General features: G+C 48.9%; 3 protein-coding genes across 7 annotated transcripts in view; 2 read left to right on the top strand and 1 right to left on the bottom strand.

Annotated features, from left to right (window-relative positions):
* Positions 1–294: 294 nt before the first annotated feature.
* On the top strand, positions 295–4614 carry LOC122391591 (E3 ubiquitin-protein ligase RNF170-like). Of its 5 annotated transcripts, XM_043385670.1 has the most exons (7): positions 422–591; positions 1284–1305; positions 2232–2420; positions 2789–2892; positions 3074–3303; positions 3500–3631; positions 3933–4614. In XM_043385670.1, exons 3-7 carry the CDS (start codon positions 2296–2298, stop codon positions 4194–4196), a joined length of 855 nt encoding a protein of 284 aa, XP_043241605.1. In that variant the 5' UTR covers positions 422–591; positions 1284–1305; positions 2232–2295; the 3' UTR covers positions 4197–4614. The 5 variants fall into 5 exon arrangements, with proteins under 5 accessions (XP_043241607.1, XP_043241605.1, XP_043241603.1 ...); XM_043385672.1 differs by lacking the exons at positions 422–591; positions 1284–1305 and adding an exon at positions 295–350; XM_043385668.1 differs by lacking the exon at positions 422–591 and having other exon boundaries at positions 1279–1325.
* Positions 4615–6154: 1540 nt separating this feature from the next.
* LOC122391590 lies at positions 6155–8655 on the bottom strand. The gene is made up of 2 exons (XM_043385667.1): positions 6986–8655; positions 6155–6720 (listed from the first exon to the last, which is right to left on the bottom strand). Exons 1-2 carry the CDS (start codon positions 8234–8236, stop codon positions 6586–6588), a joined length of 1386 nt encoding a protein of 461 aa, XP_043241602.1. The 5' UTR covers positions 8237–8655; the 3' UTR covers positions 6155–6585.
* Positions 8656–9606: 951 nt separating this feature from the next.
* The window catches only part of LOC122391569 (39S ribosomal protein L28, mitochondrial-like), a 28368-nt gene continuing 23121 nt past the window's right edge, over positions 9607–14853 (top strand). The window contains exon 1 of the mRNA XM_043385609.1: positions 9607–9668. The gene's annotated coding sequence lies outside the window, so the exon portion shown is untranslated. The remainder of the gene's footprint in view (positions 9669–14853) is intronic.

Genomic DNA, 14853 nt, shown 5'->3' with positions numbered 1-14853 from the left:
TTCTGCTCTTGATTCTGTTATTTCGAAGAGGGATTCGTCGTCCTTCTACGACTACGTTGACTGACAATAGGAGTTGTTATCCTGATTGCTCCTTCAGATGGATGGGTATTTCACAAAATTAATTTCGTGAGATACTTATTTGTAATGGACGAAAAAAATCGATCGAGTTGATGTGCGAGTGGAAATGGCTCTGGCCGCTAAATGACATAAGAGTATGATGACGTCATGCGTCGTCATCCTCCAATCAATATGGCAGCACTGTTGAAGGAAATCCTTTGTTTATTCCCTTACGTTGCATTTGCAGGCTGCAGGCTGCACCAAGGCCATCTAAAGAGGCTGCACTTCTGATGGTATGATGGGTTGGGTTATGTGTGTTTTCTCTTGATTTACCCCGCGTTCGATGTCTCTCGGACGGCGAAGATTCTACGCCGTCCGGCCAATCACGTTTCATAACCACAGCCGAGCCCCCGCTGACCTTGGACGTTATTGGCCGGACGGCAAAGAATCTTTGCCGTCCGGGAGACATCGAACGCCGCCTTATTCCAGTTTAGTGCAGTTTTACACCTGCGAGAGTGAAAGATTTTGTCAGAAGCGCTGTTCGGCAGCCGGCTATTTTGTGTGCAGGGTATGACGTATTTCGCGAGCCGACGTCACAGGCGGTGACGTCGGCTCGCGCGCGAGCCGAGCGCCAACGACAAACTAACGGGAACCCTCGGACACCCTCGGGGCATAAACCGCGGAGTAGCATATTGAGCGTGTCTTATAAGGAAAATTCATATATTTTCGTTTGTCAAATGATAATCAGGGTGTCTCTTACCTTTTTACATATCATTTAGGCTTACCTAACACTTCAGTTGCCAAATATCTGCAATTTATTCAAGCGAAGGTATTTTCAGCAAATATCAATGGTATAGACCGAAATCTTTTGAATAAAAACTCCAACCAACAGAAATAAAAATAACTTAATTTATTCCAACCATTTCCTCCAAATAAACAACATAAAAACTCACTTTCACACACATCATTCATAATAAAGCATACCAACACGCCGCTTTTGACAATTGCGGCGTCGAGTGGCGCGCTGCTAGCGCTCTTTTTCGATCGCAGAGACCCTGCACGCGCGCGAGCACACTACGTCACGTCCGGGGGGCACAGGTATATGAAAAATCGCAGTGACGTAACACTTTTCTCGCTTCTCATTGGTCAATAGCCCGTTGCCGGGGTAACGTGCACGTATGTGAGCGCGGGCAAGAGTACTAGCCGGCCGCCGATCAGGGCTAGAGATCAAGATTGAGCTACTACTTAGTGGGTGCCTATATACCCTGGTGGGTGCTGGGTAATATTTGCTTCTTGTTATGCCTGCTGCCACATATTGATATTGCTCTCCAATATGTATAATTTAAATCCAAATGCTAGTTCGTTTCCTGAGTGTCATTTGATTGATAATTGAATCTAGTGTCTGATATGTCTAGGGTCTTGGTCAAGGAACCAGTAATCTCTATTCATTAATTGTACTGCTCCAGGGCCCAATCTTACCAAATGCCATGAATGCGCATTATAACAGCATTGGGTAGCATTCAGAGCTATTCCACATTAGCTTATTCGTTCAGGCAACATTCATAACCATTCAGGCTGTCAAAATGATTGGACAAGCTTAGCTGGATGTAAATAGAAAGGATATCTTTGATATCAGTGCCGTAAACTCCGTCCAATTGCTGCCAAATCCTGTTTACGGCATTGGTAAGATTGGGCCCTGGTTCAGGTTGAATTGAAGGCTGCCTGACATGGTATTTATAGTTCAGTTTGCATTTGCATGCAGGACAAGATAAACAATGTGCAATGTAAATGGCCACAGTCTTCATTAATTGTCATTATAGACAGCGGGCTTCGGTAAAAACTGGATTGCGTCAGCTGGCTGGCCAGCTGGTGACGTACGATAGGTATTTATAGATATAAGCGAGGTAGTAGGATGGACATAAATATTTCAAATGGCTTTAAATGAAAAAATTGATAGGTAAATATTTATTATTTTATATTTAGCATTGATATGTAAGAAGCTCTGCTAGCGCCACCATACGGCGCCAGCTGGCAAATAATCCAGTTAATACCAGGGCCCTAGACAGCCTGCTTTGAGTCTGTATCAAGGCTATATAATCGTCTGTAGGTATCATTTTCCTTGAATCAACCTGACTGACCTGTCTTTCTTGTTTCTCCTCTATTCTCTACTTCAGCAATACGGATTGCTAGCCTCTGATCACCAAGTTGACAGAGTGGACACTATAAAAGGCAGATGACATGTCTCACTGGAAGGACATGGCCATGGAAGCAGGCTCCAGCTATGTGGAGGGAGTGGGTGACGAAGTGCTGCTGACAGCCACATTTATTGTCATCGCGGTCTCCATTCTCGTCCTGGTCTTCAGGTTTGTTCTAGTGTAACTTTTTTGGGTTTTGTCATGGTGTCTCGGCACTCACTGGTGTACCCCTTTGTTTGATTTTCAACAGCCAATGTTTGAGGTTAGAACAGTACCTAAGGAAAGAGGACTGGCTTGATTATTGATATGAATATTTGGCAGAAGAGCTAAATCAACAGCATTCTCAATAGCTGGTTATAAGCCTTAAAAGGACAAGGGATCAATAGAAACATCTCAATTTCCTGCTTTGCTTGTTGGAAGCATTTTGTAGCATGGGAGAGAAGCTAGCACAAGTATCCTAACTCCTGTCACATGATATGAACATATTGTAGTTCTAGCACTATACATTTTTGACTCATTTATTTATATCATTCCAGACCTAACCTGGACTTGACTGCCCTGTTTGGGCGCCAAGCTGATGCTCCAGCTGCGCAGAATAATTTCACACCACAGGCGCAGACAAATGGTGCAACGGAGCAAGGTATGACCCAAATTGTGAGCTATTTGGAGGGTCTGACAATGCAAAATGTCTTTGATAGTAATGACTAAATAAGAACAAATTGGCACTGTTAATTGTGACCAACAGAGTTCATTAGGATTTCAGTCAATCCTCATGAGATGCAGCAAAGTCCCACGCTCTGACTACCTCCTGCTCTCCCCAGAAGGTGCACCAGCGGAGGGCGGCGCGGCGCCGACGGTGGCCGCCGTGCCGGCGCCGCGGCGCGCGCGCAGCGGCAGCGTCGACTCGGCGTGCCCCATCTGTCTGGCGGAGACGATCCGGCACGGGATCGAGACCAACTGCGGCCACCTGTTCTGCGCCCAGTGCCTGTTCACCTACCGCGACCACGGCAGCTTCGTCGGGCCGATGAAGTGCGCCCTCTGCAGACAACCGGTGCGTTGACGGTCCCTGGTCGACCCGAGCCGTCACGGCAGTCGGCTCATAACACGCGAAATAAATTTTGACGTCTTGCATGGCTATTGGCTGACATGAAAGCTGTAGTTTTTAGGAGACCATCAGCGAGTCGATTTATCGTTCCCCATGCTGCCTTCACTGCTCCGTTCGTTAAATCTCCGTCTGTAACCCCCAGGTGACTCTACTGTTTCCGAGTTTCACTGAGGACGAGCTGAACGCGGCTGAGCCGGACGACATCGAAGCGCGTGAGCGGGCGCGTTCCGAGAGCAGCCGGTACAACCGGCGCTTCTCCGGCGAGCCGCGCGAGGTGAGGGCTCGTGGGGCGGCACGGGAGCTGACAGAGCATGGAGGGACGGAGCAGTGTATATGGACGGAGTTTAGCAGAAGTCTTCACCCTAGGGCCTAGAGCATATGAATATTTTACGAATCGATATATTCGACCAACTTAGCGAAAGGTTTGTCGATGCAAATGACATTCTTTCTGTCGCGAATCGTGACTGATAAACCAGAAATTTAATGAACTTCTATTATCTAATGTTTATGTAATGCCTACCTGAGTTGCCACCTTACCGACACCTGTTCGTTGTCTGACACCATCCTTGTTCCAGCTGATGGAGTACCTGAGGGACCTGCCGACGCTGCTGCGTCACCTGTGGACCGAGTTCTTCAGCGAGGGCGGCCTGTTCCTCATGTTCCGGGTGCGCGTAGTGGTCTGCTTTCTGGCGGCGCTGTTGTACGTCGCCTCGCCTCTCGACATCCTGCCCGAGGCCGTGTTCGGTCTGCTTGGTCTCTTCGATGACATCTTCATCATGGTGCTCATCATCATCTACGTCAGCGTCATCTACCGGCGCTACGTGGCGGCGCGACTCTGACGGCCGGCGTGGCGAGATAATCCGAGCTCACTGCTCAGCCGCCGCTCAATGTGCAATGGACGTCCGCACCGCCTGCTCCGTCTTCAGCGCACCGAATGCCTGAGTGGGAGTGTTTAACTGGTCGACTCCGGAGAACCTGCGACCAGTCACCGCCTTCCTCGCTGCTGGCCGTTCAATGTTTTGGCGTCTGCGTGGCTAGCAGAGCTGTATTGTTTTGCCCCCTAACGGGACTGTCGACTGCGTGGTGAGACTGTGTATTCGGTAGGGCGGCTCTGTGTCAGATCTGGTGATACGAATAGCGGTTCGGCCCCGGCGAGTGTCCTGTTCTCGGCATCCTGGCCAGTTGTTGGGTCGGGTGCGGCGATTACCGACATATCGAGTTACGAAGAACTGAATAGAATTTTATATCCTTACAGGATCACTTCGTTTTCCGGAAGTGCTATTGGATGTTAGCTGCTAGTCATGGTCTGCGTGGAGTGAGTGAGTGATAGCCACTTGGTGTGGATTTCGTTGGTCTGTAATATGTAACGCTAACATGCATGAACTCGTTATCTGGCTGTGTGCCGTCCTTGCGCTAACTGTGCCTCTCCTGCCACCTTTATCCGACCAGCGACGCCCCTAACCTGGGACGGAGAGACCAGAGCTCCGACCCGGGGTGATCTGCAGTCCCCAGCCCGGGGCGCGGCCGCTCCGTCCTGTGATACCGCCCGGGAACCCGCCGCCGCCGTCCACGGGTGTCCGCGTGTGACTGCCCGGTGGGGGATTGGCCCGGCACGTGGGCACCGTCCAAACCCCGCCGACCTGCGCGAGCTCCAATGACGTGAATATATGTGTGGAGAAACCAGACAGGTGTGATATGACAGGCTAGTCTGAAAGCGGGTCCCCGGCCTGGTCTGCCAGACCAACGTCACTAACGATTACATGCAGACTCCCACGATGGTGCACTGAAAATCACATGTATTGAAGGTGACCACTGGCGACACAAGGAACTGAATTCGAGCTGAGGTGGGAACGACATCTCGAGTTCCCCTTTCGAAGGTATCCCGTGTCTCTTATGAATCTCGGGCACCAGCGCTGATGCATTGGGCGTTGAACCGCTTCGGTGACCCTGGTGGACTGGCAAGACACTGAACGGCGGACCGCCGGGCTTAGAGGAATGTATGACTTTGGGACGGCTTCATTTCACTTTCACCACATGATGCCAAATGCGGGCATCAAGCATCCTCAGGTGATGCAAATATGTGATACATGACCACATTTCTCGCCCAGAGAAGTCCATGGAGGATACGTCTATCACCACGCAAAACGAGGGACGGAAGGAACGAGAATCACAGCAAACAGGTGCGCATCATTCGATGACAAATTGTAACACAATGCTTTACCTGCAACAAACTGCAATGTCACACGGTTATATGAAATATAAATAAGTGAGAAACATTGGAACGGTACTCGCTAGGCTGAACGACGACAAACTTTAAACGTTCGTAAGTCATAACCACGCACAGACCATCCAGTGACTTAAGAAAAGCGCACAACATCCCAACATCTCTTAGGATTCCTACAGGAATCATATATCACAAAGGCGTACACAATGCCCTTCAATGAATGACATATCCAGTCACCTATCACCAGAAACTAAACCTTCATAAAAGCAACTTGTAACTTGTAAACAATACTGGCTCAACAATAAATAAAATAAATAAGACGCACATGACAATACTAATAACATGACTTGAACAGATTGCTCGACATAGGATATATAGAGCCGATGAGATTCCCATTTTTGGTTCTATGAAAGCCATAATCAATAAGTGCTCTGATCCAGTTTTGCACACACATTAACCTGTGAACATACCTGAAATTGCAAGGACTGCACATATTCTGTCTTACATGCACAAAAACAACGTGTGGCCCTCCCTCCGAACAAAGGTTCATCAGGGGCGAACAGAGTCACAGACGACTTTAAAGCAAATCAGTCATCACTCATCAGAGCAGGTATTCTGGCCAATGTCCGCATGTAAAGTTCAAAGGCTTTTAGCAGTGATGTATAGGAGAACATAAACGCGACAATGAAGCTCATATTAAACGCTGTTGACACATGATCTCAGTACACTGGCCGCGTCAATGATGTGTCCACTCCCGATATGTTCAGGACGGCTGGACATAATGCATCCCCATTGAGTGTGGCAGCCGGCAGGGGACTTGTAGGTACCGATTTGGCTAGGTCCCAGGACCACTGAAGCCATTCTCCAGGTCCTTCCCAGGTTCGTACGGGTCGTTCCAAGGCGGTGGCAGGCGTCTACCGTCAGTTCAATGACCGTTGGGGGGTGGTATCGGTTATTCCGATACATTGACAGGCTACTACCGGTCGTTCCGAGACGACAGGCTTCTAGCGGTCGTTCCAGGGCTGTCGGTGACGCACGGCACCCCTCTCCAGGATGGGACGCACCGGCGGAGGCGTCTCGTGAAATCCAGAGATGACTGATCGCGATGGCCGCGCCGTGCGGATCTTCCGAAGGAGGATCTGCGAAAGAAAGAGGCGAAGTGTTATCGAAGAGAAAGTAATAGAAAGATCCATGCCTTAGACCATTCCTATTCAGGAAATGCTTAGATCGAGCGTCGCAGTGACTTGAACACAGGCTCTCACCACGGGAGCCCCATCCTTTACCAACTGATCTACGGGACGGGAAAGACACCATCTACAGATATACGGCAAACACTGAGCAATAGGTACAGAAAACATCACTGAACTCGACATACACACCAAGCTAACACCAGCTGAATCTCACCATGTTTTCCCGTCGAATCTGGTCCTGCGTCCCCCTGCTCTTGCCCCCTCCAGGAACAGGGGACGGGCGCGCCGGTGGCCGGCGCTGCTGCGCTACGATCTTGTTGAGCAGGATGCGGTTGTTTCGATCTATCTCTCGAACCTCCTCGTTCGTGAAGGACATGTTCTTTCGGTGTGGGGGACGCACCGGTCGTCGCGGCGGCGGCGGAGCGGTGCGGAGCTTGGTGCGCTCCAGGTGTCTGACGGCCTCGGCCAGCAGGCCCAGCCGGCCGCCGGGCGCCGAGCGGCCGCTGCCCGCCGCCGCCGGAGACCGCCGCGTCCTCTGTGAGCGGTCCGAGCCGGACCCCGCGGCGCCGAGCCACGTCTCCACGTCCGCCGAGCCGGCCGCACCCGCGTCAGAGTCGGAGGCGGCCGCCCGGTCGCTCCCGCTCGAGTCGGTCTCTGCACCCAGCAGCTGCTCGATTCGCCGTTGTGTCAGCGCTGCCTCTGTGAGACTGCAGTTCCAGCGCTTCCTCTGCGGCCAGCCGGACCGAGGCCGCGGTCTCCGCGCGCGGACCGGCCCCGAGCCGCCGCCGGGCGGGACGGCAGGGACGCGGTCCGGAGACACGGGATGAGGGGACAGCGGACGGCAGGAGGTGGCGTTAGATCGGCCAGCCAGGCCGCGGGATGAAACAGGGACAGGCGACCGGGACGGAGAAGTGACAGAGGGCACTTTCGGGACGGGGTCTGACTCTGTGTCACGCCGGGTTTCTCGTGAAGTTCCAGCAGACAGCCTAAGTTGGTGCAAGCTCTCCTGGATAGCTGTCACATCACGAACAACTGTGCGCAATCGCTCCGTGCCTGGCGAGCAGGGAGCACTGTCTGACTGATGGTCTGCACTGGCATCTCCACTCGCTGCACTCTGGCTACTTCCATATTCTGATTCACTCTCTGTGTCTGCAGCACTGTCTTGCTCACCACTTTCGGAGCTCATTTTTGGTTTACAGTTCTCAAATAGCTCTGGTTGACTGTCTTCCTCTGATTTTGCATTGGCATTGTTTTTTCCACATGCCAAAATTTGCACTTTTACTGACTTGCTTGCAACACCATCAGCAGCAGTGCCTCTTACAGCAGAACTTTGTGCACCAGCAGTGTTATTGATGTGTGGTTCTTTAATAGCTGAATCTACTGAATGAAAGAAGTCAAAGTCTACTTCTCCTGTGTGCAAGTCTGGGTCATATGAAACATCCTGGAGACCCAGTTTGCATGCCATTTTCAGTTAAAACATTGAATCTGGAATCGTTGACATTCATAAGACCTGGGGAATAATTGCAAGTTACTGTTACCAGTATCTACCTATCTATCTTAAGAAGAGTCACCTATAACATTTTAAATCAGGGTTGAGAGGCAAGGGGTACTATAGCATTGATTCAAGGTCAAAGTCACCAAACAGCTTTCAACTCTTACTTGATAGTAGATTCTGACTCCAGGGTCCAGAGTCAACATTGCATGGCTCAGTAGTCAGTCATGTCATGCTCCAGCTTGACAGCTTGGTAAGTGTGAAGACAAGTTATAGGGTGAGCCCAAAGTGAAAGGCTATGATATGTTGGGTAAGGTGAGGCCAGGTAGGATCTGATAAGTTCATGTTAATTTCATCTATCCTGGTAGAAAATAGCAATTAGAAGAAAGACCTACCAGGGTGGTGTTCCACGGCCCTGGGCTGCAGCGTGCTGCACTACTGTATTGGAGCGGCGTTTCAGACAAAATCGGCCCCACACCCCAGCAATGTGAATTACGGATGCCTGAGCCTGACAAGGCTGTGTGCCTTAACCCAAGACCATCAAGCGTTGCAAGCATCTGGGTTTCTTAATGCTTCCAAACCCAATGCACCGCTGGGCGCAGGCTCGCAGTGCGCTGCAGTAAGGCGTTAAACACCGCCCTGACTAAGATTAGGGTCCTGTTTCACCGCTGATATCAGCACGCTGTAGGCCAACAACTTGATAACATCCTACCACTTATATAACAATAAGGAAGCAGTGACGTCGCCAGTGTGCTATGAAATTCATATGGGTATCATTCAATTGCAAACATTTTTCAACCGTAACATAGAAACTAAGGTATTAGTAAGCCTGGCGTCACACGAAGATGCCAGATGTGCAAACCATCATCTTCCATCACAATCAGGGATAACCAAGGCCATATCAATAGTTTGTTTTCTTGGTTGTTTAACGACGCATCAGTCAGACTTGACACCATATCAATATGACCATAAGTAGGCAACATACATGGATAACTAACAATTAACTTTAATCACGCCGTTTTCGTCTCCTTGAAATTCTTTTAAGTTTGTTTATTGACCATCACCAGCTAGATATTTTGTGACATCATTGGCACTAAATAGAATGATTGAAGCAGAAAGTTTTAGTTGGGATAGCTCAATGTTGTACGCTCAATAAAAAGATTCGATCATTAGACTAGACATTGATGTGACCAGGGTTGAAGTGCATAGTGATTTTTAATTGATATGGCTTCTGGCTAGCGCCATTGATATCCCACGATCGGCTATAATGATCAGAACCTATGACGTCATTTTAGATAATTTTGAGAAAAGTATTGTTCTAAACTCTTTTTAGTACCTACGCTGTTCTATTGTGAAAGTTCTGCAGATTGTGCCATAAATGGCAATCGCTTGCTGGCATTTCTCGGTATTTCATTGGTGCTACCACATACAACATGAATTTCACCAATGACAGCCCGAGAAACGACAGCATACTGATAACATCTAATGATTCTTGAACAGTGTTATTTAGGCAAGGGCCACTATCTGTAAGAAGCCACCCAGCCTTTCATTGGGGGACTATTAAAGCATCCAAGAGCGCAGCATCCAAAATACGCAACAACCAAAACCGCAGCATCCAGCGATCAAAACCTCCAAATAACATCCAAAATCGGCCCTTTTGGGAGCATTCAGAGCATCCAAGAGCGAAGCATCCAAGGATGCAGAATCCAAAACCGTATCATCCAAAATGGCAGCACGAGAATATCTGAGAATCGTATCATCCAAGGACGGTTCATCATAGAGCGAAACATCCAGAATCGTATCATCCAAAACAATACAGAAAAGATGGAGCCACTCAAGAGACTCAGTAGCGCCACCTGGCATATGTGTTATAAACTATTAGTTTTAGGCTTGCTTGACAGGTGGCGAATGCGTCGTGTTTAGCGACACATCTTCACGATGTGACGTCACTGGGTAATATGACGCCACTAGGTATTATACAGTGGATCCCCATGATATTTATTAACAACCGGAGCCGACTGCCGGTGGCTGCTCTGTGCTCCCGCCGCCGCCGCCACTCTGTCTCCCGCCAAATAGCAGGAAAGCGCGGGAACCAAAAGCGCGCCAAATCGGCGCGCCGCGTGCTAGCTCTTCGCTCGCTAGGTGCAGCTGCACTTGGCGCCGGCTGCGCGCCGCGTGGCAACTCGTTGCTCGGCCGGTACAGATGCACTTAACAAAGCAATGAATTGCGGACAGAGCTGTTAGCTGTTGGCGCCTGGTGGCATTACCGAAAGGTTAGGAGGTCGATGGTATTTGGTTTGATGGGTAACTTTACTAGAAGTTATTCGTTGAGGCTGGAAGCAGGGGCGTCGCCACGGATTTTTGACTGGGGGGACGATCGACAGAGGTGAAATCTAACAAAAAAACATAAACAACACGGCCAGGCAACCGTGTTTGGGACAACACGGCCAGTTAACTTATCAAGCTAACAGGGTATTAACATTTTATACATCACGCAAGGTATGTCATAAAAATCAAAAAGAGCTTATTATGCCGGGCTTCCCCCGGCTTCCCCCAATGTAGGGTAAGGTGCCTAATTAGCGACCCTTTCCTATTTGCGACCTACCTCCCTACAGAAAAGCTGGGAAGATAAATCGGGGTAAAAACAATGTCAAAAGGTCTGCCATACTTTGGTTATCAAACTAAATTCTTTTCCGGTTGTCGGTGCTTCTGGTTGAACGTTTTAGGGGAGTTGCGATAAAAATGGCCAGTTTCTCATCCAAAACGTGTGCATTTGGAGTTTGGATCCTACCTGATGAAAAGCGATGCACAGATAATGCACCTTTTTTATTATAAATCGACAATCCTTTTCCAATTGATTGCCGTTTTCCCGTAGTGAATCACGTTACTGTGCACTGCATGGTAGTCAAAAATGTGTCGCAACCCATATTTCCTATTTGCGCCCAACACGGTCGCAAATAGCTCAAGAAGGGAAAGAAAGGAAACAGACAGAAATTAAAATGAGGTGTTGCTGAAGTTTGCGATGTGTGGCGGGTGATACCAACTGTCGTCACCGACGGCAGGGGTGCCGATGCCGAATCCAGGGCGGGCCTCGAATATCATGCGAGATAGCCCGCAATATATGGGTTTTCGCCTTATTTTTGCCTTTGGTGCATCACGTGATCAGTTTTCACCTTCATAATGGTGTTGGGCAAACGCTCCTGTTCCAATGATTGAGTGCTTTGCGTATAAGTTGCCTGTTTGGAACCATATTGCAAATTTGCAGGCGTCGCATTTATTTTTTGCCATTTTTATTATGGGAAAACCCATAGACTTATTAGCGACCCTCACCGTGGTCGCTAATCGGGACGAGTTCCCTATTAGCGTTTTTGCAATGGTTTGCCAAAATGCTCAGTGCAAATAAATCAGTGGATATTGGTGCAGAAAATGAATGGATTTTAATAGCAAAATGTACGATCTCTTCAAAGATCAAGCCAGTAATACAGTGGCACCCAATACCCATAGAGCGTGAGCAATGACGGTTCAAATTAAAGGAAATAGTTCACTTTCCTGAAATTAGTATTTTGCTATGGATTTATGTTTTTTATGCTCAAAATGATCAGAAAATAAAACAAATCGTTTTTGTAAAAAAGGATTATTTTCTATATTTTAGTATAAGAAGAACTATATTCTATATAAAATAATGTTTGACGCGGAAGCTTATTACGCGTTGACCAATCATATTGCGTAGGACAAACCGATCGGCTGTAAGCAGCATTCTGATTGGCTGACGATGACGTGACTGCATTCCTCAGCAAGGCACGCATTCCTCTGCAAGGCACTCTTTTCGGAACGAAAAATGGAATATCTTCGTCTAGGGTGACCGTTGGGCCGTAAAAGCTTCTGATTTGTGCTAGTCTCAGCGCAAGCAACAAAACTGCTATTCCAGTTCCAAACCCCATGTTAAAAGTGAACTATTTCCTTTAAGGGGGTCGCTAATTAGGCACCTTACCCTACAGATCCGTATGTATTTTGAGTTCTCTCATCTAAGAAAAATGATTTAGTTAAGAAACTAAGCTCTTGGGAGCGATTACCGTAGCTGAATGTTTTGCATCGAAATTGGCCGAACATGACGTCACTCTGACGTTATTTCCGGTTGGCCTATGAGAAGCGAAGAAATTTTCATTGGAACACGAGTGACGAGATGTCAAAGTGATGGAGCCGAAGGTTCAAGGTAGTAGGCACTGCAAGTTTCGTGTGCATGGATACGCCCAGTGGTTTAGAAGATGTTGCAGAAAAGCGAGGGGAGTTCTCTGTAGAGTCCCCCCCTCCCCACCCCCAGCGCGGGTTAACCCTCGCCGGCACAGGGGGGGGGGGGTTGATGCAACCCCCCTAAGGTTTTTCGCGAATACCTCGCGTAAAAAGCGGCCGATCGCGACGAAACGTTAAATACCCTCGCATTGATCAATTTTACACGTTCCCTGAAAATTTCATGACCCTGACCCCAATGACCTTTGACCTGTGACCTCTTTTCCGTGACCATGTTTGGCCGAAATTGCGATTCGGCGTATGTCGGCTCTCATTAGCCGCACGTTTGCAAGCTTTTCGTGGTTTCAAACGTTCAAACATATGATTTAATGTTGCTCCCATACATTAACCCTCGCCCGTATTGGTGTTTTTCCAGCCGCGAACGTATAAGGGGGGGGGGGGGTCCGTTGGACCCCCCCTTGCCGTTTCGCCCCGGATCGAGCTAGAGCTTCGCGGAAAAACGAGCGTGTTGCCCGTGACGAGAGGGAGCCGATGATACCCAATTTTAAGGTCCTAGGTCATTGGTTGACCTTGCAGGTCAGGTCAATGACCCAAAAGTCGGGGAAATCGGGACCTGTTAGAACGTCGTAAAGTGTGGCTGCTATGAGGTTTTTCGGGGTGCTGATCACGAATATCATGTTAGTTTTGATCACAGATGATGTCGTCATGCATTTAGTCCAGGTCGGGTCAGGTCAGGTCAGGTCAACCGGTAGGGGCTGTGACGGGTATTCGTAATACGTGTCAACCGCCTCGGACAGCTTCGCAACATGTTACGAAGGCACCAAAACCACTTCGTAAATGTTCATATAGTTGCTAAATTCGAATTCAGCTCCAAAAACTAGCCTAGAAACATGTTAAACTCGAAAAAGTGAACCGAGGTCACCCGAGGTCACCAAAGGTCAATGACCTGACCTGACCTTCAGGTGACCTTGACACCCACCCTAATGCATGGGAGCAACATCAAATCACATGTTTGAACGTTCGAAACCACGAAAAGCTTGCAAACGCGCGGCTAATGCGAGCCGACATGAGCCGAACCGCGATTTCGGCCAAACATGGTCACAGAAAAGAGGTCACAGGTCAAAGGTCATTGGGGTCAGGGTCATGAAATTTTCAGGGTAGGTGTAAAATTGATCAATGCGAGGGTACTGAAAGTTTCGTCGCGATCGGCCGCTTTTTACGCGAGTTATTCGCGAAAAACCTTAGGGGGGGGGTTGCATCAACCCCCCCCCTGTGCCGGCGAGGGTTAAAGTTCCGGTGCGGGGCCATCAGGCTCGGGCTGGGGCCCTCGAGCATCGGGCTGAGACAAGCAAGCGCCTGTGAGAGCCCTTATTAGCCCGCATGAGCCCGCAATGAAATGTGGATGTGCAAATATTAGTGTTTGCAGTTTGCACACCTTGGGATTTTTACCGTCTGCAATTGCACATGCCCTGCCTCCCCCCCCCCCCTCGCCGGAATCCGCAGCCCAATAATCCAAAGTGTTTTTAAAAATATAATTATTTTGTATAATAAAATATCAACATCAGCGCAAAAGATCTACACGCAAAAGCTGTACAGTCTTGCTTTTTATAGAACACTAAACACTTAGGTATGTTTTACGTTACGGTCCGTTTGAAAACTCGGCCCGTATTAATGCTGCCCGGCCCGTATCAATAATGACCGTAAGGCCGGCCCGTATAAATTCGGGCCGGTCAGTAGGTAATCGGCCGGTAGGGCAGTTCTAATACCGACCGGGCGGTATTAGAACCCACTGTTTTCCTCACGGCCATATCAAAACTCGGGCCATATCAAAACTAAGCAAATAGTCACTATTCGATGTACCTACCCATTAGCAACGTAGGCCTGCAGTGGACTTATTTTTTAATGCTGTACAGTGGAATCTTTAATAAATCCTCGAATAATAAATCCAGCCGCTTATTGTGGCCGCTTGAGCCATAGGCGGCGGAACGGGGAGGGCACCGGGGCACCGTGCCCCCTTTTGATTTTGGCATTTTAACATTAGCCTACTGGCATTAGCTACTGGCTTGAGCTGTTCCCGGATTTTCTCCATAGATATCCATAGTTAGTCAATCCGCTTCATAAAGTCACTTTGGAGTTTCGAAGTCTGCAGTGACGTCTCCCGACTCGAAATGTGGCTGGCATTCAACCCGCTCCTTAACTAAGGTCCGCTCCTTAACCCTATTAGTGGCAGGCTCCTGGCTACCCCATATTAGTGGCAGGGGGGGCTGTTTACGACCCCCCTTGATATCTCGAGATCTAACCGGCCGATTTTCAAAATTCAAACGGCATTTGATTTGGCTCAA

The sequence above is a fragment of the Amphibalanus amphitrite genome, unplaced genomic scaffold (assembly GCF_019059575.1).
Source record: "Amphibalanus amphitrite isolate SeventyFive unplaced genomic scaffold, NRLGWU_Aamphi_draft 000445F_arrow, whole genome shotgun sequence".
Lineage (NCBI taxonomy): Eukaryota > Metazoa > Arthropoda > Thecostraca > Balanomorpha > Balanidae > Amphibalanus > Amphibalanus amphitrite.
The sequence above is the reverse complement of the archived record's forward strand: the minus strand, read 5'-3'. Positions and strand labels throughout refer to the sequence as shown.